This window comes from Dendrobium catenatum, unplaced genomic scaffold (genome assembly GCF_001605985.2).
Source record: "Dendrobium catenatum unplaced genomic scaffold, ASM160598v2 original_scaffold_224333, whole genome shotgun sequence".
Lineage (NCBI taxonomy): Eukaryota > Viridiplantae > Streptophyta > Magnoliopsida > Asparagales > Orchidaceae > Dendrobium > Dendrobium catenatum.
In genome coordinates, this window is record NW_021542742.1 from 30,962 (window position 1) to 53,786 (window position 22,825).

General features: G+C 34.9%; 1 protein-coding gene across 1 annotated transcript in view; it reads left to right on the plus strand.

The window, feature by feature from the left end:
* Positions 1-11,822: 11,822 nt before the first annotated feature.
* Positions 11,823-22,825, plus strand: part of LOC110101452 (KH domain-containing protein HEN4-like) — a gene marked incomplete at its 3' end in the record, with an annotated part of 57,281 nt that continues 46,278 nt past the window's right edge. The window contains exon 1 of the mRNA XM_020829360.1: positions 11,823-12,458. Coding sequence (XP_020685019.1) covers positions 11,823-12,458 — 636 coding nt within the window. The remainder of the gene's footprint in view (positions 12,459-22,825) is intronic.

Below are 22,825 nucleotides of genomic sequence, written 5' to 3' on the forward strand. Positions count from 1 at the left end.
AAGAATATTCTTTAAGGAGACTAGACCCAATTCTCCATTCTCCACATTGCCATCAAGATGAAATTTCATGTATTTCAGAAAAGCTATTCCACTTTTCATTTCAAATCACAAACTCATTTGATAGAAATTCAGAATTCCACATTTCACCCAACATTTAATGCATAAGAGATAAAGAAGGTTCACTGCAATTTCACCTTTTCTAATATCCAATGGAATGCTTTTAGCCAATAGGGAACAAAACTACACTTAAATCCATGTGCAAACTCACATTCGAATCATATGGAAATTCTCTATCTTCATCCAAAATGCCTTATGCGAGATAAATGAATACTTACCAAAGAATGATACCAACATTAGGCTTATACTGATTATAGAGAAGATATAGATCTCACAATTACTTGACACTCTCTCCAAACTCCATCGACGAAGCCATTTGATCATAGAAATACATATGAAAATTTTCAGATCGATTATACCTCAAGAGGGTTAAACATGCACTTGATGTATCGTATGTACCGATGCGTTCAATATTCCAAGAAATATTCTCACACCAAATGATCAATACATCTTTCACCATTTGCCAACATCAAACCAAGTGCAAAACTTAGGCATAATGCTAGGTTACCAAAGTCAAAACAAATGATTCTTCCAATAACCAAGAAAATAGGATGCAAGGATCTCAAAATTTCCAATTTACTCACGTCGCCAAGAATGCCACTATCTCATTTTTACAACAATTAAGGGACGAAACAAATGAAAATATATAGCCAATTGATTCCCAAAATAGTTTAGAGCCCAAAACAGTGAAAAATCTGCACATTGTTTTGTCTCCAATTTATATAATATATGCCATCAAACGTTTATGCCTTTATGCCAAACTCAATTTACAACCATGAACAGTCACTTATAGAATGAAAGTGAACTCACATAATTCTAAAGCAAACTCACATAAGTTTCATTTCTCTTTCGGAGAATTTTTTTATAATTCCAAAGGGATAATCAGGCTTGGATACTTCCACCATGAATCAAATTTAAGTCATTTCTACAAGGAACTTAATTCAAACAAGCCTACCAGAAGCCTACTTTTAAGAGAAAATCACTACTAGCATTCAACAAAGCTATCAACGTTCTCATTGGAGACATAAATATGACATCTAGGCATAATTGATGTGTATTTCAGCATGCTAAATAACAACTTCCTCACAAAGCTTACCGGAAAGCAAAAGAAAGCTATTAGACTCCATATATTTCGTAAAATGGTGAAAGACACATCTAAAGCCCAAAAACCAAAATATAAGGCAAAACTCAAACAACTCTAACCATAAGACAACCTGACATCTCATTTCAATTGCCATCCAAACTTGGTGAAGGCATATCACGCTTAAGACTTTCCAAGTATTCTGAGTAATCACAAAATCCTTAACCGCTCATATAAGATTTTAATAAGCAAACATCGTTTGAAAGAAAAGAGGGGACTTCATTATAACATTCTTCTCAGGAGCATTTAATCGAACAATTAATATGCAATAGTACAAAGCTAAATAACCAAGTCAATGTGAAAATCATACTTCCACCATTACACTCAACTATGGAAGGAAATAAACTTCTCATGAGAGTAAGAATTCATATAACAAGCTTTTTTTTTTTAAATGTCATGAAGGACAACCAATTGAAGAAAAGAGAACTAGAAATATACCTGCCGAAGCTAGTGAGGATGGTCGGCTAGGGCTCGGAGGCCAGAGGTGGCGTCGGGTCCAAACCTGGAGGCGAGATCGGTCGGCCAAGAGAGGGGAGGCGATGAGCTCAATGGACTGCCGTCCGGTTCAGCCCAGGTGCACGAAGCCGGAGAGGGAGATAGGGATTTTGCCCATAACCGAGAGCTCGTCCATGAGAGAAATTGGCGGCTAGGGCTTTGGCTCTCGCTTGAGTTCCAAACGAAGGGAATACGAGGCGAGGGAAGCGTTCTGTCTTGAAGTCGGACGGGCAAGAGACGTCGAGGTTAGGCTTGCCGAAGGAGGGGTATATGAAGGGGCTTCGGTTTCGCCTGGCTTCCGCGAACCAGAGGGAGAGAAGCTGAGGTTCCGGCCTCCAATGTCATACGAATCACAAGGAGACAGGGGTCTCTGCGAACGGGGAAAACGGACAGAGCTTCGGCTCCTTAGGATTTCGAACGGGAGAGAAAGGGAGACCGGGCATGGGGCTTCGGCTCTTCTCTGACCCAAAGCAGACCAAGAGAGGGAACAAGAGTGCGAAGCCTCTGGCCCTTGCCAATGCCGAGGGAATCCGGGAGAGAGTGGGGGCCTTCGGCCTCCTGGTGTCATCCGAGCAGAGAAGAGACGAGAGGGAGGTCGGGAGTAGGGAAGGAGTTCCACCTTCTTGCTTCTGCGAACCGAGAGTCCGTGGGAGCGGGATGGAGGCTTTAGTCTCAATTAGGGCGCCAAGGGAGAGGGGAGATACGAGCCGTCGGATCAAAAGAAATTTTTTTTTTACGGTGTGATTCAAATTGGTTTAGAAAGTCATTCACAACCTAGACTAGGATTTAACTACACCTAAGAGATTGAAATCATGTTCAAATTGAGTCAAGTTTGGTTCGATCCGGGTCAACTCGAGCTCGCCTCGACTCGACCAAAATTAATTCAATAAAAATAAGATAAAATAATTCAAACTCAAATTGATGTCGATTCGAATTGAATCGAGCTCGACGAGACCCGATCACCTCAATCAAATGCGCTCGAGGGCAAATTAAGCCAAAAACGAGGTCAACAATTGATGCTATCGATTCTGCATGGTTTTGACTTGCTACATTTGATTTATTGATAGGATAGATTGAGATTTATCGTATTACTTTTCCGATTGATTTTATCAACTTGATAGTATAGATTTGCTTTGAATTGATTGATTGATTTGACGGACGGATTGACTGATTTGACGGATTAATTGATTTTCTTCTGTGTACGGATTTCTTCGAGATTGACGTGTGAGTATTGTACATGACCTTTTGAGATATGAATCGACTTGTATATTGATGTTTTAAATTTTATATAGATGTTGATAGACTGTTTAATTGAAGGTTTTAGATAACTCTGGTAAATTGTTTGAGAAATAGATTGATATTCTTTCCAAGTTAGATCTTGGGGCGTGACAACCGTAGTCGGCTGGCGACGGATGTCGAAAGGACTGTAGTTAGCGGGCGACGTAAGTCGGGAGGACCGTAGTCGACGGGCGACAAAGGTCGAAAAGACTGTAGTTGGCGGGCGATGTAGGCTGGAAGGACTGTATCTGACGATGAAGGTCAGAAAGACGATGTCCGGTAGGAGTCCAACAATGGAAAGAAATTCATCTTCAGATATATGTCCAACGGAAGTTCGATAACTAGTAGAAATCTGGCGTCGGGTAAAAACTTGGCGAAGAGTGAAGGCCAGGTGTCGGGTAGAAGTCCGACGTCTGTTGGTAGACGAGGAGAACTCCGACATCACTTGGGCGAAGTTTCGTCGTTAGGAGGAAACTCTATCGTTAATTGAGAAGAATTTCCGCATCCCATGGAAGTTTGGTAGAATTCTGGCGTTCTCCCGAATATCCGGTAGAATCCCGGCGTGTTCGAGCGACGGGAAGAACTCCTGCGGTGGTCGAGGAGGAGCTGATTCTCCTTCCCCTTCTATTCTTCTTCTCTTCTTCTTCTTCTCACTCCAGCCCCCTCTCATGAGAAATGAGGGCTCTATTTATAGATTTTTTTGATTGACATAGGTCGTAAATAGGCGTGAGATCAGGGGCGAATAGGGAGTGGTCGAATGGACGTCCGATATTGAACTCTTCGATCGTGCACCATTCGTTGGACATTTGAAGGTCTTAGTGATCGAAATTTGGCAATCTTGAGCTCGTTGGATTCGTCTTGTCGAGCCGCTCAATTCGAGTATAAGCTCGTTAAAATCAGAGACCGTTTGATAACTCAAATTATGGTTTAAACCTTCCAATAGCACTTCAGGTCCTTGATTTGGACCCATTTGAGCTCGGATTGGGTTGAATTTGGTGTCATTGGGTTTGTATTTCTGATACGCTCAGTTTGACTGTAAGTTTGCTAAAATCGGAGTTCAGATGATCCCAGATTTAATTTTTTAAGTTTCCGGTTAGCTTTTTGCTTCGAGATTCGTGCCCGATCAAGATTATTTTTGCATGGCATATCAATATAAAATACTATATTATTATATTATAAAATATCTTAACCCACTTAAGCTTCTCATTAAAATCCCTTTTATCCCATTGACTTTGATTAACAAAGAAGGTTTAAAGGAATTAAGAGAAAAAAGTAAGAGAGAGGAAAAAGAAAATTCAAATTTGGATGCCACTGTTGCTATAAGGAACTTTTACCATATTTTTTATTTCAAATATTTTGTATTTTTGATATTTTTCAGCTCAAATTTATATTTTTGTTATCGAAAAATATGAATAATTTTGAATTGACAAAACTTTCATCGCATAACTTTTTGTATGTCATAGAGATCATATTTATGAGCATTTTGAGTATTTATTAAAAAAAATTACGAAATAATTTTCATAATACAACATTTTTATCTCACTCAAAATTTATTTTGACGTCTGAAAATAGTGTTGTAGTATAATAAAGATCTTAGAACATCATTTTATGCAATTATATATAAATTGAAATTTTTTAAAAAATTGTTCATGTTTTTCTAATAGGATTCTTTGTTGTCTATCATTATGATATTTTGGCTTCTTCTTAATTATGCTCAACTATATATTATTTATTGCAATGCATTAAAAATTGATGTAGATATATGCTTGAGTAATAGATGTTCCCTATTACTATTATAATATTGTGATAATAATTTGTGTATGTGAAACAAACAAGCAAAGATTGATTGACCCATTAGTTGGAGACTAATTTACCTATACAGGATGGTGGCTGATGGACTTTCATTTAAATATTATGATTTTTTGTTATCCTCTATTAATTCACTTGATACATTAATTGTGAGTTATAAGGATATCATTATTATATCAACAGGTAAAGAGTGATGACTCAAATACATTTTTTTAGGCATTATTATTTTTATTGCAAGGATTTATTATTACTACACACATTGATTGTTACTGCATTATTCTACTACTACTGTCATTAGATTGTTATTGTTATCGATTTAAATATTGGTACTAAGTATGTGATATATTTAACATGTTATATAGAAGGTTTACATAGCATAAGTAATTTTTTTTTTAAAATATTTTTTCTACATTCATTTGATTTTGATAGTCTTTACTGATGTTTTGATTTGATACTTTATATGATTTATATATTGATTGATATTAGTGTTTTACTCTTGATGGATTCCACTACTATTGCATGTGAATTTTATTATTTTTGCACTAATTCAATGATCGTATGGATGTAACTGATATGATTTAACGATTGACCTGCATATTGCTCCTTTATCGTGTTTTAAATTTAGTTATAGGTTTTAATAACCTGCTTGGCTTTTAAAGCTCTTTATATATAGTTAAATGATTTCAGGTCAGGGAAGGGGAGCAGGAGTGTGAGGCTGGTCAGGATTCTTCAGGTTTTATTTCTTTTAGTTATTCTTTTATTCTTAGGACAAAATAGTTATAATTTGATCGTGTAGAACTTGAGTTATGTATATAATTTTTGGTAATGAATACAGATGTGTATGTTCATGTTTTAAATTATATAATTTATTTTATTATTTATTATTGATATATAATATTAAATAGCTTTGGTTATTTTTTATTAAAAAAATATAAATAAATAATTCTTATAATTTGGATTATGGGGCATTACAAAATATCAGTCGATTCTGGCTCCTTATAAATTATAGCAGATAAAACTTAATCAAATATGCATATATCTCCTTAAATTATGAAAATTAAAGAGTAACTGAGCGTGTATCATAATTTTATAGTGTTGTATAACAATGGACAATAAATATCCTACTAGGTAAAAATACACATTTTTAAAAAATTACCAAATTATTAGATATTGTATAAAATGATGCTTTAAAAATTTTATTATATTATGCCACTACTTTTTCAACATCTAGATAATTTTCTATTCAATTAAAATCTCACAAATTTCAAAACCACCTTTATACAATTTTTAAAAATAGAAAAATTGTGCATAATTGTAATCTCTATAATATATAAAAAGTTGCATGATAAAACTTTTACCAATGCATGTTATTTGCCCTTTTTGCTAATAGATTTAAATCAAAAAGTTAGTCAAAAAGTATATATTTTTTATAATTGAGATAAGCATAATGTGACTTATCTTGAGATAAATAAGTTTTCCAACTAGGCTGACAAACAAAAAATGGCTCTGAGACCTCAATTGAGACCTCAAAAATTAGATTTATATTTTCTCTCTCCTATCTTTTTCTTTTTTTTTTCCTCAAGTGTTCTTAGTTTGGGGAAAAATGAAGAAAGGCAAAGCTTATTATATTATATCATAGTGGTTTAGGATTTTATAATAAAATATTAAATAATTCTAATCATTTAATATTAAAATATTTATTTTATCTAAATTCTTTAATAACTTTAAATCCAAAAATTTAATTTTATAAAAAAATATTCATAAAGTAGCTAATCATATATGAAATATTTTGGAAAATCGATTTACAAAATGAACATATAATAATCCCAAAATACTACAGGAAATTTATCATTACCGTTGAACTTTTCGATGGATATAAATATACCTGAAAAGCTGCGGCCTAACCGGCAGAATATGCGTCGGTAACTTAACAACAAAATTCAGGCAAAAATTTCATCGTTAGAGTGCTGGCACATATTCCAGTGCAAATTTTACTAGTTATTTCCGATGAAATTACCGACAAAAATTGTGTCTGCATACTTAAACTCGATAAATACTAACTAACGTATTATCCGCCGGCAATATGACCGACATATAATCCGCCATAAAAATTGACATAAAGGGCCATAGTTCGACACCTCCTCCGTCTTTCTTCTCATTTATTTCCCTCTTCCATCGGTAGCTTTGCTCGCGTCCGAGAGCTTGCTTAAATGCGATCGGACCCTCACCAACTTTCACCGTCGAACTTACAGTGTTCTCCGCCATCTGTTGCCTCTACTCACCGCCTCCAATAAGAGTAGGTTTTCGCCTCCGATAATTAAATGTATTTTGGTGTATGTTTTGTACTTTTATTATGTATGTTCTCATTAGACATTTGCAAGAGAATGAACCTTGGTGTATATGTTTTTGCTTTTGTTATGGATGTTCTCACTAGACATTGTTAAGAGAATGTATCTTGGTGTATGCTTTTTGCTTTTATTATGGATGTTCTCACTAGACATTTGCATTAGAAGGTATCTTCGTGTATGCTTTTTTGCTTTTGTTATAAATGTTCTCATTAGACATTTGCAAGAGAATGTATCTTAATGTTTTGTTTTTGCTTTTGTCATGGATGTTCTCACTAGACATTTGCAAGAGAATGAATCATGGTGTATGCTTTTGATTTTGTTTTGGATGTTTTCACTAGACATTTGTAAGAGAATGTATCTTGGTGTATGCTTTTAATTTGCCTTTGCTATAGATGTTCTCACTAGACATTTACAAGAAAATGAATATTGGAATATGATTTTTGCTTTAGTTATGGATGTTCTCAATAGTCGTTTGCAAGAAAATGTACCTTGGTGTATGCTTTTTTTCTTTTGTTATGGATGTTCTCACTAGACATTTGCAAGAGAATGTACCTTACTTGGTGTATGCTTTTTTCTTTTGTTATGAATGTTCTCACTAGACATTTACAAGAGAATGTATTTTGGTGTATACTTTTTTGCTTTAGTTATGGATATTCTCACTAAACATTTGGAAGAGAATGTACCTTGGTGTATGTTTTTTGTTGATGATATTCCTCTCATTGAAAATAGTAGAAAGAGAGTTGAACGTAAACTTGAATTATGTAGGTCAACCTTATAGTCTAAAGTTTTTTGCATAAGTAGATATAAAACTTAATATATATACAGTATAATTTTAGTAATAATAGACCTAGTTGAGGGACTACAACTTTGGGCGATGAAGTCATTACTAAAAGTACAATTTTTAATATCTTTGATCTATTTATGGTGAAATGGATGGGGATATTATCTGTAGAATTCAAGTTGGATGGTGGAAGTAGAGGAATGCAGTAGGTGTTGTTGTATGATAGAAAAGTCCCCCTCAAATTAAGCATAATATTAAGTTAAGTGTTACAGAGATGAGGATGCTCAGGTGGATGACTAGTGGATTTACCCTTATAGACAACATATAAAGTAACATATATATGAGAAAGTTGGAGTAGCTCTAGTGGAAGATAAGATTAGATAGAGTCACCTTGGATTATTTGGTCACATAAAATGATAGCCTTCTGAGAATGCTAAGACTATTTATATTTCACATAAATAGAGGCTATAGATTTTTAATTGATAAGGGACTTATGTGAAATTAAAAATTAATCTATTTTCCTTCGGTAAATGTTACAATAATAACTAATATATCCATATTATATGTAGGTTATATTATGAATATCAAAACTCAAAGAAGTTGGATGTATAATCGATTGGTATAATGATGAAAGACGAGTGAAGCCTCTTCTCGAATTCAATTGAAATCAAAAGATGAGCGAATGCTCCAAAAATCAAAAGATGAGCGAAATCGCCAAAAGTCAAAAGATGAGCGAATGTTCAAAAAATCAAACGATGAGCGAATGCACAAAAAATCAAGAAATGCACGTAGTGCACCAAGTCAAAAAGATACGCAAACTGCGTCTCCAAAAAAAGAGAAGAAAAGTAAGAGGCATTGCTTCCTTAATTTAAATCCTTAAATCCCAGAAAACCTGATCATCTTTAAATACTTGACTTTAAAAATAGCTCGCTAAAGTTTTGTATTTAATACCCATTTCATGTATTTGGGAATGTTCTACATGCATGTGAATGTCTAAATTTGTTATAAAGTCTCTAGGGTATACATACATGATTTGCAACAACAACAATAACAACAAGCCTTTGTCCCACTATGTGGGGTAGGCTACATGAATCCTTTTTCGCCATTGTGTCCCGTTAACAATGAAATTCTCATTTAAATATAATAAAGAAAGATCATTTCTAATATTTTTTAACCAAGTATTTTTAAGTTTACCTCTACCTTTCTTAACATAAGTAAATCTAATACCTCAACTTTCCTAACAGGGTCATCAGAAAGCATCCGTTTAATGTGGCAAAATCATCTAAGGCGACTGTCCCTAATCTTTTCTTCCACTGCAGCTACTCCAACCTTTTTCACGTATATGCTCATTTTGTATCCTATCTATATGGGTAAAGCCACTCATCCACCTAAGCATGCTAATATAAACAACACTTAACTTAGTATTATGCTTATCTTTTAATAGCTATAACTTAGTATTATGCTTATGTTTTAATAGCTAACATTCGACACCATAAAGCATTGCATGTATCACCACCATATTATATAATTTTTGCTTAAGTTTGAGGGGGATTTTTCTATCGCACAACAAGCCCAAAGCATTCCACCACTTCAACCATCCAACTTGAATTCTGCTGATAATATCCCAATCTATTTCACCATCATTCTGAACAATATATCCAAAATATCTAAAATGTGTACTCTTATTAATGACTTGATCGCCCAAAGTAACAATCCCCTCACTAGGTCTGTTGCTACTAAAATTACATTCCATATATTCAATTTTAGATCTACTTAAGCAAAAATATTTAGACTCAAAGGTTGACCTCCATAATTTAAGTTTACCTTCAACTTCCTCTCTAGTCTTATCGACAATAAGAATATCATCAGCAAAAAAATGTACATCAAGTTACATCCTCTTGCAAATGCCTAGTGACCAGAAATGTACATGATTTGGAAATATGAAAATTTCCCTCGGGGCATCGTGGCGCTAGAATTGGAGGCATTGCATCATTGAACTCTCCATCTTTTGGCCAAAAAATTCAGTGTTACGGTGCTAGGGTGCGACACTGTCGCACAACATCTTTCTATAAGGAGCACTGTGGTGTTTAATATTAGGAGCCATGATAACAGGCTATTTTTTTATTAAATATCCATTTCCATTATTTTAAAATCAATCTTCTCCCTTTGAGGTAGCCAGTTAGAGAGAGAGAGGAGGAATTTTATAGAGAGAAAGCTGGGGTTGGGTGACTCCAATCCATTTTTTGTTGTCACCCTAATTCTAAAAGTTATCTGAATAGAGATATGTTACATTTCACCTATCTTAGTTTTTAAAAATATGAAAATTTTAGAATTTTTCAGATTAAATTTATAAATTTATATCATAAAATTGTGGGTAACTTTATACTCGCAAAACTTCCATCTTATAACTTTTCATATATTGTGGAGCTAGTAATTTTGGACATTTAGATATTCTTTTTGGAAAAGTTCAATGAGGTAATTTGTATAGTACATTTTTTTATTTAATTAGAAAATAATTATGACCCTCAGAAAATAATATTATAGTGCACACAATACTTCAAAATAATATTCTAAATAACCCCAAGTAATCTGACGATTCTTTGAAATATTGAATTGTTGCTTAGTTGTTGAAATTGTAGGCCATTGATATAATATACTAAATTTATGTAAACTAATTTATTTATATTTCATGTGTTGAATTGTGATTATATATTTGCTTATATGCTTGAATTGTGACTCTAAGGAGATTTGATGTATGATGAAAGTTTTGTCATGATGTTTAATGCACATGGAGTCATAAGGGTCTGAATTTTTGAATATATGATATGTGCTAATCATTGAGAGTTATAAGGACCTATTTTCTAATATGCTTGTACAAGGTGTTATAAGAGTTTAAATCTAATATTTGTTTATGGTGGGAGGTATAAAGGCTCGAGATAAATATATTATTTTCTAGTGTATTATAATTTATAAGAAAAGCTTGCTTATTTACTTTCAGTACACATTCTGGTTTATTTCATATTCATGCAATTAATATCTTGCTCAATCAAATATATTTCTTGTGAACTGCTTTTTCATTCAATTAAATGCAAAATAGATGAATTGTTTGAGAATTTAAATTGGTGGGTGTGATGTGATGATCTGTGTTTATGTCAACCTATAATGCAATCTGTTCAGCTCAGAGGAAAGAAAAAGAGCATGCTGAGTAGTTGAGTTCATGATATGATTTGTATGAGTTTGTATATATATTTTCTTTAATTTTGTGTTTTGCCATGATCTATGTAACCATATACTATAGTGTAAATGCTATATATGCATTTTGATGATAAATAAAAAGAAATTTGTAGATGAGTATATTTTATTCTATTTAGTTAAGCCAATTAGAAGCTCCATAGTTGTATGATTTACTAGAATAACTCTGAAACATCTCGAACATTTAAATTTTGGGATGTCCTGTCACAAGTCAACACAATAACACCGTTATATTTGTGGGTCTTATTAGGTCTGGTTATTTTGGAGGATTTACGCACATACTATTTTATATCATGCCATTGAATATCTAATATGTAAAATTTTAATATTTTATAACTACAACTCATAGAATAAATATGAGTGTGAGGAATGAAATATTAAAGTTTATAGTATGGTATAATCCGTAGGAATGAAATATAAGAATGGTATATTTGATATTAAAATTTTTTATAAGTGATAAATAACGAAATATTAAAATTTTAATATCACCTAAAATGAAGTGTTGATCTGTGATCAATCGGGTGAAAGGAGGCCAAATTCAACTAGAGAGAGCGAGTTCCGAGAGCGCGAGCGCGAGCGCGCGCGCGCGCGCGAGAGCGCCATGGAAAGGCAGGAAAGCTCCTCTGCCGTGGGCAAGCGACCCGATGATTCATCGGCTTCCTCTGGAGGCGGAGAACCTACCTATCCCTCCCTCTCCTCTTCCAACGCACCTGCCTTCACGAGCCTCCAGGGACCTTCATGCCCGCCTGCGAAGTCCGTTGCCGCCTACGAGACCGTTTTCCGCCTCCTCTGCCCCTCAGACAAAACCGGGAGCGTGATCGGCAAGGGCGGTGCTGTTGTGCGCCAGATCCGAGAGGAGACCGGTGTACGGGTCCTCATTGAAGATCCCGTCGCTGGTTCCGATGAGCGCATCGTCCGCGTCGTGGCGGCTGCGATTCTACGCCGGAGGAGGCAAGGGGGTTTCGTAGATAGTGAACAGGAGACCTCGCCGGCCCAGCTGGCGCTTGTTAGGGTTTTTGAACGGATAGTGATGGGGGAGGAAGGGGAAGGCGGGGACAGGGAGGTCCAAGGAACGGCTTCCTGTAGGCTGCTGGCACCAAGCAGTCACGTGGGATGTGTCCTTGGTAAAGGTGGGAGGATCGTCGAGAAAATCCGCCTGGAGAGCGGGGCGAAGATTAGGGTTTTTACCAAGGAATCGGTACCGCCTTGCGCCGTTGCCGGGGATGAATTGATTCAGGTTAGTCATCCACTCGCCCCCGAAGCCATGTACAAGCTTTGGTAATAGAAACTGTATAATTTAAATTCCTTAAACACAGAGATCGATATAAGGAAGTGCTGGTGTAAACAAATCAAGTACGGATGATATGAATTGGCGAAAAGGTTCGGAATGAATTGGGTTTTCGTCGCACTCAAAAGGCGATGCGCAACATCAAATAGTTGATTTTATAAGCTTCACTAATTTAGTTAATTCAAATTCTCATGCTGGAATTCTGGGTTTGTGTTTTCCTTGACACGCGCCCTTGCTTGCGGCAGCTTACATGGTTTTGAACGTGATTTCTCTAGCTAGGTTTTTCATTATTTTTTGAGTTTCTATTCTGATTTGAAACTTGAAGTTAGCGGTTTCGACATATTTGATTTTCAATTTGGATTACTTTTTATTTAAAGAAAATTGAAATATAAATAATATGTTAAAAATAACATTAATGGGGCTTGTGCTTAACCAGTTTATATTTAATCTAAGAAATAGAAAGTCATTGAATTAACTCATTAAAAGAGGCATGCATGTTATGTTTATAATGTTTATCTTCAAAAAGGGTCGTAACATCATTTGCCTGAACGATAATCTGTAATAGGCATTTTGTTAGGATTAATGGGGTGCACGCTATTTTGAGTTTCCTTTATGATTCCTCTCCTTTTAAAGTTAAAACCATCGAGTTTAACAATATGTAGATCATCAGGCAGTTTCATACTGCATTTTGTTTTCTTTTTCTTTCTTAAATTCATAATTCAAGCCACTGTACGTGAACTTTGTATGTTATTCGGTGGTGAAGTTGTGGTTTTTCTTTGAAGTTTTTGGAGGGGTTGAGGTTGTTGGAGGGCCTTGGTGGTAGATTTTTCATAAGATTGTGAACTCTAGATAGTTACTTTAAAGTTTTTGGGGAGTTTTAGCTGATGTTCTTGGAAAAGTATGGAGGTTTCAAACTAGCCAAATCAGAAAAAGCTTTATTCTCTAGTGCAGAAAGTGCACAATAGTTTGTTGGGGCCTTGGAGATAGATTTTCTTATGAGGTTGTGAACTTTAGATTGTAACTTCAACATACTTAGAGAGTTTTAGCTGAAGTCCAAGTTAAAGTATGCAAATTAGGAAAAAAAATATTATTTTTGAAAAAGACGAGGTTCTAACCAATTTCAATTTATCCTAAATTTAAAACTTATTATTTGGAGGAAGGCATTGCTTTTTCATCATATCAATCACCAAATCTCTTAGTGTTGCTTTTGTATGATAATATGAGGAGGTTCTTTTTTCACCTATAAGATTACTGGCAATTGTTTTAGCTAAATATTTTGATGACTCAGTGAATTCATTAATATCCAATATGTTCCAAAATCCATGGAATTAAATAACCAAAATGACATTAGAGTCCTGGGTATTTGATATAGGAAATTATGGACCAGTACGTGGAGGAATTATTCTCTTGTTTTGTTCTCAGTTATGATTTCGCCTTTAGTAGCATTGATTTGCTTTCAAAGTAGTAAAACTATTATTCTTTACAGATTTTTGTCAATCATTAACTTTCTAAATATAATTTGGTTGCTTGGTGGCCTCCTCGTCTCTAGAGCTCTCTGTTTATTTAGAAATTTGAGAGAGAGAGAGAGAGAGCCCAACAACTATTGTCCTTGAGATAGAAGTTGTTAGTTGAGAGAGGGACGATGAGGAGAGAGAAAACTCAAATATGAAATTTTAGAATTGTTATATGATATTCATTGCAATAAATATCATCTATTTATAATAAAAAATCAAAATAAAAATCCTAACTAATTGTATGAATCAAGTAGAAGGTATATCTTAAAATTTGAAGTCTAAATTATTTCCTAAATGCACCAAAAACTTATTCATAAGCCTAAAATATAGGAAAAGAATAAGAACACATAATTCAATAAAAAATAGATGATTTAGATCCAAGGTGGTTCATACCCATAATAGATCATAAGGGACTAACTTGCTTGGTTCTTGTGCTAACTTTCATCGGTCTATTTTCTCACCAACTTTAGGGCTACTTGAAGATCCACCTTGATCACAACTCCCTCATTTGGGTTCATTCTTTCTCGTGACTAGTAGCAAATGGGGGAAGTGTCTAATTTTAGTGCAATTTGGCTTATTTTGAAGACTGTTGCTTTTTGGGGTATCTTAAATGTCTCTTCTAATCCATCTCGCTTTGAAGTGACTTTCATGTCCACAATACAATCATCTTGTAGTGGGCCTCCAAGTTTGATATTGAGATCCTTAATGGTTGGAATCACCCTTCCATATTCTCCTCTTCATCTAGTGATGATGGCTTAAATAGTTCCGTATTCTCTTCAGCATGGTTTAAAATTGCGCAATATGAGGCTCACCTTGAGGCCCGCCTTTGCGCAATTCCAGTAAAAAACGCCTCGATGCTTACGCCTAGAATTTTTTTAATGAGGCTTGCGCCTCAACTTGATTGAGGCCCACCTTGAGCCCCGCCTCGCCTCACTGGCAAGAGTCTTACGCCTCACGCTATATATATTAAAACTTACATAAATCTTGAAGTAAATGCCCGATATTGGACTCTATAGGAGAGGAAGAAGGGGAAGAGGCAGTTATCATATTGATGATTCAAATGAAAAACCCCTTAATGATGACAGTGCTGATGACTTATGAGTTCTTATGTGATATGTCATTGCTATTTATTTTTGGAAATTTGAATTATATGTTAATGAAAAGAATATTGGGATTTGGGAAAGATAGAATTTTGAGTTTAACTATATTTCATATTTGTCTTATTATTGGGATAATTTTGATTTTACTTCATATCTTATGTTTTTTTATGTTTTATATTATTCATTCATTAGTACAACAACAACAACAACATCAAGCCTTTATCCCACTACGTGGGGTCGGCTACATGAATCCTTTTTCTCCATTGTGTCCTATTAAAAGTCAAATTCTCGTTTAATCTAATAAAGAAAGGCAATTCCTAATATTTTTAACCAAGTTTTTTTAGGTCTACCCCTACATTTCTTAACATAAGTCAAATCTAATACCTCTACTCTCCTAACCGGGTCATCGCAAGGCCGCCGTTTTATGTGTCCAAACCATCTAAGGCGACTTTCTCTAATCTTATCTTCTACTGGAGCTACTCCAACCTTTTCACGTATATATGCTCATTTCGTATCCTATCTCTAAGGGTAAACCACTCATCCACCTGAGCATCCTCATCTCTGCCACACTTAACTTAGTATTATGCTTCTCTTTTAAAGGCTAACATTCGGCACCATAAAGCATTGCAGGCCTCACTACCATCTTATAGAATTTTCCCTTAAGTTTGAGGGGTACATTTCTATCACATAACAAGCCCTATGCATTCCTCACTTCAACCATCCAACTTGAATTCTGCTGATAATATCCCCATCTATTTCACCATACTCTGAACAATAGATCCAAGATATCTAAAACGTGTTCTTTTTAATGACTTGATCGCGCCAAAGTCACAATCCCTCACTAGGTCTATTACTTTAAAATTACACTCCATATATTCCGTTTTAGATCTACTCAAGCGAAACCTTAGACTTTAAGGTTGACCTCATAATTCAAGTTTTACTTCAACTACCTCTCTAGTCTTATCAACAAGAAGAATATCATCAGCAAAAAAGCATACACCAAGGTACATCCTCTTGCAAATGTTAGTGAGAACATCCATGACTAAAGCAAAAAGATATGGGCTTAAGGCTGATCCTTGATGTAACCCAACCGAAATAGGGAAATACTTGGTCAATCCACCTTGTGTTTGAACACAAGTAATAGCTCCTGCATACATATCTTTAATGATTTGTATATAAGCATTATTGACTCCTTTCTTTTCAAGAACTCTCCATAGCACTTCTCTTGGAACTTTATCATATGCTTTTTCTAAATCAATAAATATCATATGTAGATCCTCCTTATTTTCTCTATATTTCTCCATCAAACCTCTTAATAAATGTATGGCTTCCATAGTCGACCTACCCGGATGAATCCAAATTGATTTTGAGAAACATTAGTATCACGCCGCAACCTATGCTCCAAAACTCGCTCCATAGTTTTAAAGTATGACACATTTCTTAATACCTCTATTATTCGCACAATCTTGTACATTACCTTTATTCTTAAAAATAAGAATTAACACACTCATTCTCCACTCATCTGGCATCTTCTTAGTCTTCAAATAGTATTAAAAAGTTTAGTAAGCCATGAAATTCCTTCATCTTCTAAGCATTTCCACACCTCTATTGGAATATCATCAGGTCCAACAGCTTTTCCACCCTTCATTTTTTTCTTTAAAGCCTCTCTAACTTTCAATTTTACTAATACGCCGATAAAAACAATAAATCTTTATTTTCATTTAGGGTGCTAAGGTCACTATAGTCAATCTTATTTTCACAATCTTCATTAAAAAGTTTAGCAAAATATCTCATCCATCTTTGTTAATATATATTCTAAGAAAATATATTTTTTGATCTTCATCTTTAATACACTTTACTTGAACTTAATCCTTACTACTCCTATCTCTTTGTTTGGCTAACTTATACATATATCTTTCTCCCTCTTTGGTATCTAATCTATTATATAAATCACTAAAAGCTAATGCCTTTTGCATCACATATTGCTTTCTTAGCATCCTTACGAGTCACTTTTATATTTCCCAATTATCAGAATTTTTAAATTAAACCAATTTTTATAACAAAGCTTCTTATTTTTAATTTTTTTCTTGCACATTAGGATTCCACCACCAACTATTTTTACTATTGGGAGCTTTTCCCTTTGATACTCCAAGGACATCTTTTACAATATTTTTAATATCACTAGCCACTTTATCTCACATAATATTAGCATCTTCATGCACAGACAAAATTTTAAGATCTAAAATTTTATTTCCAAAAATATTTTTGTTTATAATTCTTTAAATGCCCCCATTAATCCTAGAAAATTGTTTTACTTTATTTTTAATTTATGCCCTTTATCTTAAAGTCCAAAACTAATAATCGATGTTGGGTACATAAATTTTCACTCGGAATAACTTTACAATCTTTGCAATCTAAACGATTTAATTTTCTAATAAGAAAATAGTCAATCTAGGTTGTATTATATCCATTTTTATAAGTGATGAGATGCTCATTCTTTTCTTAAATAAGGTATTAGCAATTAAAAAATCATAAGCTAAACAAAAATCCAATATGGTCTTGCCATCTTCATTTCGTCGTTCAAATCCATGGCCACCATGAATGCTTTTAAAATCATCTTACCTCTCTACTAACATGTCCTATTTAGATCTCCTCCAATAAAAACTCTTTCTTCAAGAGGTATATTTTGTATTAATTCTTCTAAGTCATTCCAAAAATTTAATTTAGAACTCATATTCAAACCTACTTGAGGAGCATAAGCACTTATAATATTAACAATCTTATCATCAACAACAATCTTTAAAGTTATAATTCTATATCCAATCATATTAATTTTTATAACATTATCCTTTAAACTCTTATCTATAATAACACCTACACCATTTCTAGTATGACTCCTACCTGAATACCAAAAGTTTAAATCCTAAACTATCAATTTCCTTAGCCTTATCTCCAACCCATTTAGTTTCTTGAATGCACAAAATATTTAACTTCCTATGAATCATAATATCTATTAATTCCATTATTTTTTCCTCTAAGGGAAACTAATATTCCAAGTTTCGATCCTAATTTTAGTTTCATGGACTAGCTTCTTTGCCCACATCCGTCCTTGATGTGGGAACCCTTGCCTATTTAACACTGCACCCGGGCGCCGGTGCAGCGGCCCTTGCACACTTGTCACTGTATTCAGGCCATACAGCGCGTCGCTTCCAGGGGACGCCCTAGCATTAACACAATTTCTTAAAGGATTCATGTCATTATTGTTCGACAAGTTTTACGCTGGCTGTCGACTACCTAACGCAACCCTCCACTTTTCTCATCAAGGACTTGGGACCTGGCAACGACAGTGTTAATTATTCATTCATTAGTATATAAAAAAATTATCATTTTATGTTTACGCAATCTTTTGATTTTGAGGCTTACGCCTCAAAACGCCTTGAGGCTTACGCCTCGCCTCACGAATAAAAAAAACGCCTTAATACCCGAATACGCAATTTTAAACATTGCTCTTCAGTGATGATAAATTAAATTCTCATTTAAGAAGATAAGTCTAAGCAGAATGCATTTTCATTAATTTTTTTGTAGTATTTATGATGGATTATAACAAATAGTCTTGATCTATTGTCCTTGGTCTTTCAATTTTTTCTTTCCTTGTGCAGCCAAATTAGATCATCTTCCTGGAAAGTGCATTCGACATGGCCAGTTTTGTACCTCTCACGTGTCTTCTTCTAATTTTTTTTTCATCTTCGGAGTGGATCATATGAATTCCCTCCAAGAATTGTTGTGCTTGCTGCAACTTCTACTCTTTGCCAGTATCATTATTCTTAGTGTCAATTAAAATCTCTAGATAAAAAGTTCTACGAGGAAGGTACGCCAAATGCACCTCCAATAGTGACTTTTATATCGACCCATGGATGTTGCAATTGAAGGCAAACTATATTTATGGAGGAATTAATCACAAGTCTTTGGTTGTTGTGAAGTGTAGCTTCACAATTATAGATAATTGTCTGATTCACCACATATATCTGTCCATTCCTCTGTGATTATAAGTTCAAGTTGGTGTCCATCAAATCCTAAGTGGTCTTCTATAACTTAGAAGCTTGCCATCCTATTAAAAATAATGGATGAAGGCAACCCAAATTGCTTCCAAATATGCTGGAAAAATACTTTTGCAGGCTACTCTCCCATTATAGTCTTCTGATGCAAAATATGGTACACACAATCTTGTTTTTTTAAGATAATAAAATTTTATTAGAATCCAATCAAGGTGCTACAAGAACATGCTGTTACAAAGAATTGTCCATGTAAAAGCAAATAAAATACATTGGATCATCGTAGCTTTATGTTGTAAGAATATGTCTATCAAAGAGGATATAAGTAGGTCTATATTTTGACATCTACCAAATCAAGAATGCCATTGTCATCAGGAGAGTTATTGCTCATAGCTTGAAATCCATATTTTGACATCTACCAAATCAAGCTTGCCAAAATTGTTTGTTGTTGTTGATCCCTGCACACCAAATCTCGAGCAGGGGAAAGCTAGCTGTCTTGTAAAACATGTAATTTTGAAGACCCCACGTCTTTATTAGCGTGGTAGGAATGAAGACTACGACCGCGATGTCTACGGACATCTACCATACATGCTTTTATTAGCGTGGTGGGAAGGCCCACTCTTGTAGTTTCTCCTAAACAGGGGAGATGCTGAGAGACTGTAGAAATTTAGAGCAAATGCAGGGGCATGATTTTGGACAGCAGGGAACATGTTTCATAACTTAAATGACTAACCAAGACTTTAACCTAAATGAAATGAGCTCGAATTTGAACTTGATTTTTATATTAGGTCGACATGATATGAACAACTTGAACTCAAGCAAAGACTTACAAATTGACTACATGGGACTTGAATTAAATTACAAGAAATTGAATTCCAATTTAATAAATGCTTGAATGAGAATAAAAATGTCAAGATCAAGAAATAACTTTAAGCATTCAAGTGCACTCGAGTGCATCAGTAATCAAATAAAGAGCTTGCACATTTCAGCCTAACCTGCTTGTAATTAAGGGCAACGAATGTGATCTATCCGCAAGCAAAGATCAATTGGAAAGTGCAGCAATATGCTTGCAATCAAAATACAAGAACACAATGCTTGGGTAAATACAATAATGCACTTGTATGAAGAAGGAAACTTGTGATGACTGTAGAAGCTCAGACACAGTTAATGTTACTCAGGTGTAAACAAATACACTAGACTCCAGCAAGTGACAAAGATCAATGACATGAAGTTTCCCATAAAGACCGAAAGTCTTCATGTAAATGCCAATTAGCAATAGCACGGTGTTATAAGTCATGTCGTAAATCATAAGGAAATGTGACGAATAATTGATGTCAAGCTAGCTTGTAGATAAGCGCAATAGGTGCCTAAAATTCAACATACAAATGAGCATGCTAACTTGCCTACGGACAATAAAGCCTCCTACATGCTATGCTTATGGACAAAGTGTGGGAAGTATACGACAAATGTGGTGGTGTTCCTACAGTTAATGTTGGGCAATATGCAAGCATACGCATTGGTCTCGTATGAATGCAAAAGTTAATATGCAAAATGAATGAATATAGAATTTGTAACGTGTACAACAATCTGCCTACAAGTTACTACAAGGAGCATGCAATGAATGTAACAATTCTCCTACGAGCATGTATAAGGACTTGCAATGAGCAAACTTTCAAACATGAAATGTGCAATTCAACATGTATTAAAGAACACTGAAAATTGATACACAAGAAAATGCAGCAATTCACTGATCAATGTGTATAAGAATAAGAAGTTTGATGGCAAACGCAGCCGTTCATCAATCAACATGTATGAAGGAACTATTGATGGGTATAACTCACCCGACGATTCATTGCAATGATGACTAGTTCCCTATGTATATAGATATGCATACAACATGTCACTTGCAAGCAAAATCAAGTGACTCATGAGCAGCGGGAAGAAAGATTTTTTGATGATTACGCTACTCTACTAAAGAGATATTAAGCTTAAAATGGGATGTGGTCCTCCTACAGTTAACGTTAGCCAACATATAAACCAACGCATCAATCTCCTTGTGAGATCAATTTGCATGAAACATTGGTCCAATACAAAGGATATGTATAGTGCCTACAGGCAATGATAAAAGATTGCTCATGCATACAACCACCTACTTGTATGTTAAAATAGAAATGCTCACAAGCAATGGAACTGATAAGGACACTCGTGAATGAAGCATGAAGAACATATAACAAGTGAAAATGCAACATACGTTGTATCTTGCATATAAGCGAAGTGATCCTATGTGCGAGCAATACTGGTGAATATATCACCAACGTAGAAGATTGTAGCAAATACAAGCGCTTGCTGGAAACAATAGAAGATGCATCATATGTACAGTAATAAGAATATATAAGTGGTGAGCAACAGATTGTGAATGACACATCACCCCCTACGATTAACTACCATTCAAATGGTCAGCAAATACATCGATCCATTGCAAGTAAGGGAGGACAACATGCAACAAATGCAAATACCTATGAACTACCGTAATGGGCCTATCATGCCCTTAAAGTGCTATCCTCGAGCAAATAAAGAATACCTTCAACAAGTGCATGCTCCTACAAGCCAAAGAAGGAGATTAGTTAGTGCACAATAAGCTACATGCAGAAAGTAACAAGTAGTGCACGACAGTCTACTTGTACAAAGCAATGAACAATTCAATTTATAAGCTACAACGCTACGTCACCGGATCCACAATATCCCAACAAGCGGACAATAGGAACGTACAAGTTGGTAGAGTTGACAGGGTTCAATCAATGAAGTTTCAAAACAACCATAAAAATTTAAAGGGAAATTTACATAACTAACACTTAAAAGTTCCTTATTTACTCATTCTAACACCTAAACTTATTTATTTACACTCATACCACCTAAAACTTATTTTGATTTCTAAAATAACATTTCGTCACTATTCCGTCTTCCACTACGTCAAAACCCTCCCGATAGGCACAAACCCTCCGCCTTGTTGTTTCTTCACAAGAAATTCCAAGGGCCTTACCCTATTTCCTTCTTTCTCCCATCGGTCGCCAACCCTAGTCGACACCGCCGACTTGCCCTAGTCGCCTACTCTCCTTCCTTAGCAAGGTGAAATCTCCCCATTCTTCTCTTTTCCTCTTCCCTATTCTTCTCCATATAATCTCCTTATAATATCTTTGTAAATTACTTCCTAATAAGCCCTAAAGTTTTGCGTTTCCTGCTAGTTCGTGAGTTTCTTGCGAATGTTCACTGTTTACTTTGTCTAAAACTTGCTTTATGGTAAGTTCAATTGCAATAGAAATAGTGGGGATTGGAAGATGCAAATTTTCTTTAGGAGCTTTCTCTATCCATTGCTACAAAGCACATACATATTCCATAACCTACCATGGCTTTTGAAATGAAGGATGTAACTTCTGAAAGAAATATCCAAATCTCAAAAATTCAATAATGCCACCTGAATGGTGGAAGGACGTAACTATGAAAAGAATATTTAGTTTCGTACAATGGCAATAATCATGCAAAGAAGAAAAGGCGATGGAGGATAAGTGTTTACTTCACCTATTGAGATTATAGGAGCCTTGAAGGGAAGCTGCAATGCGATAAGGAGAGCTGCTCTGTTTCTCAAATTGAAG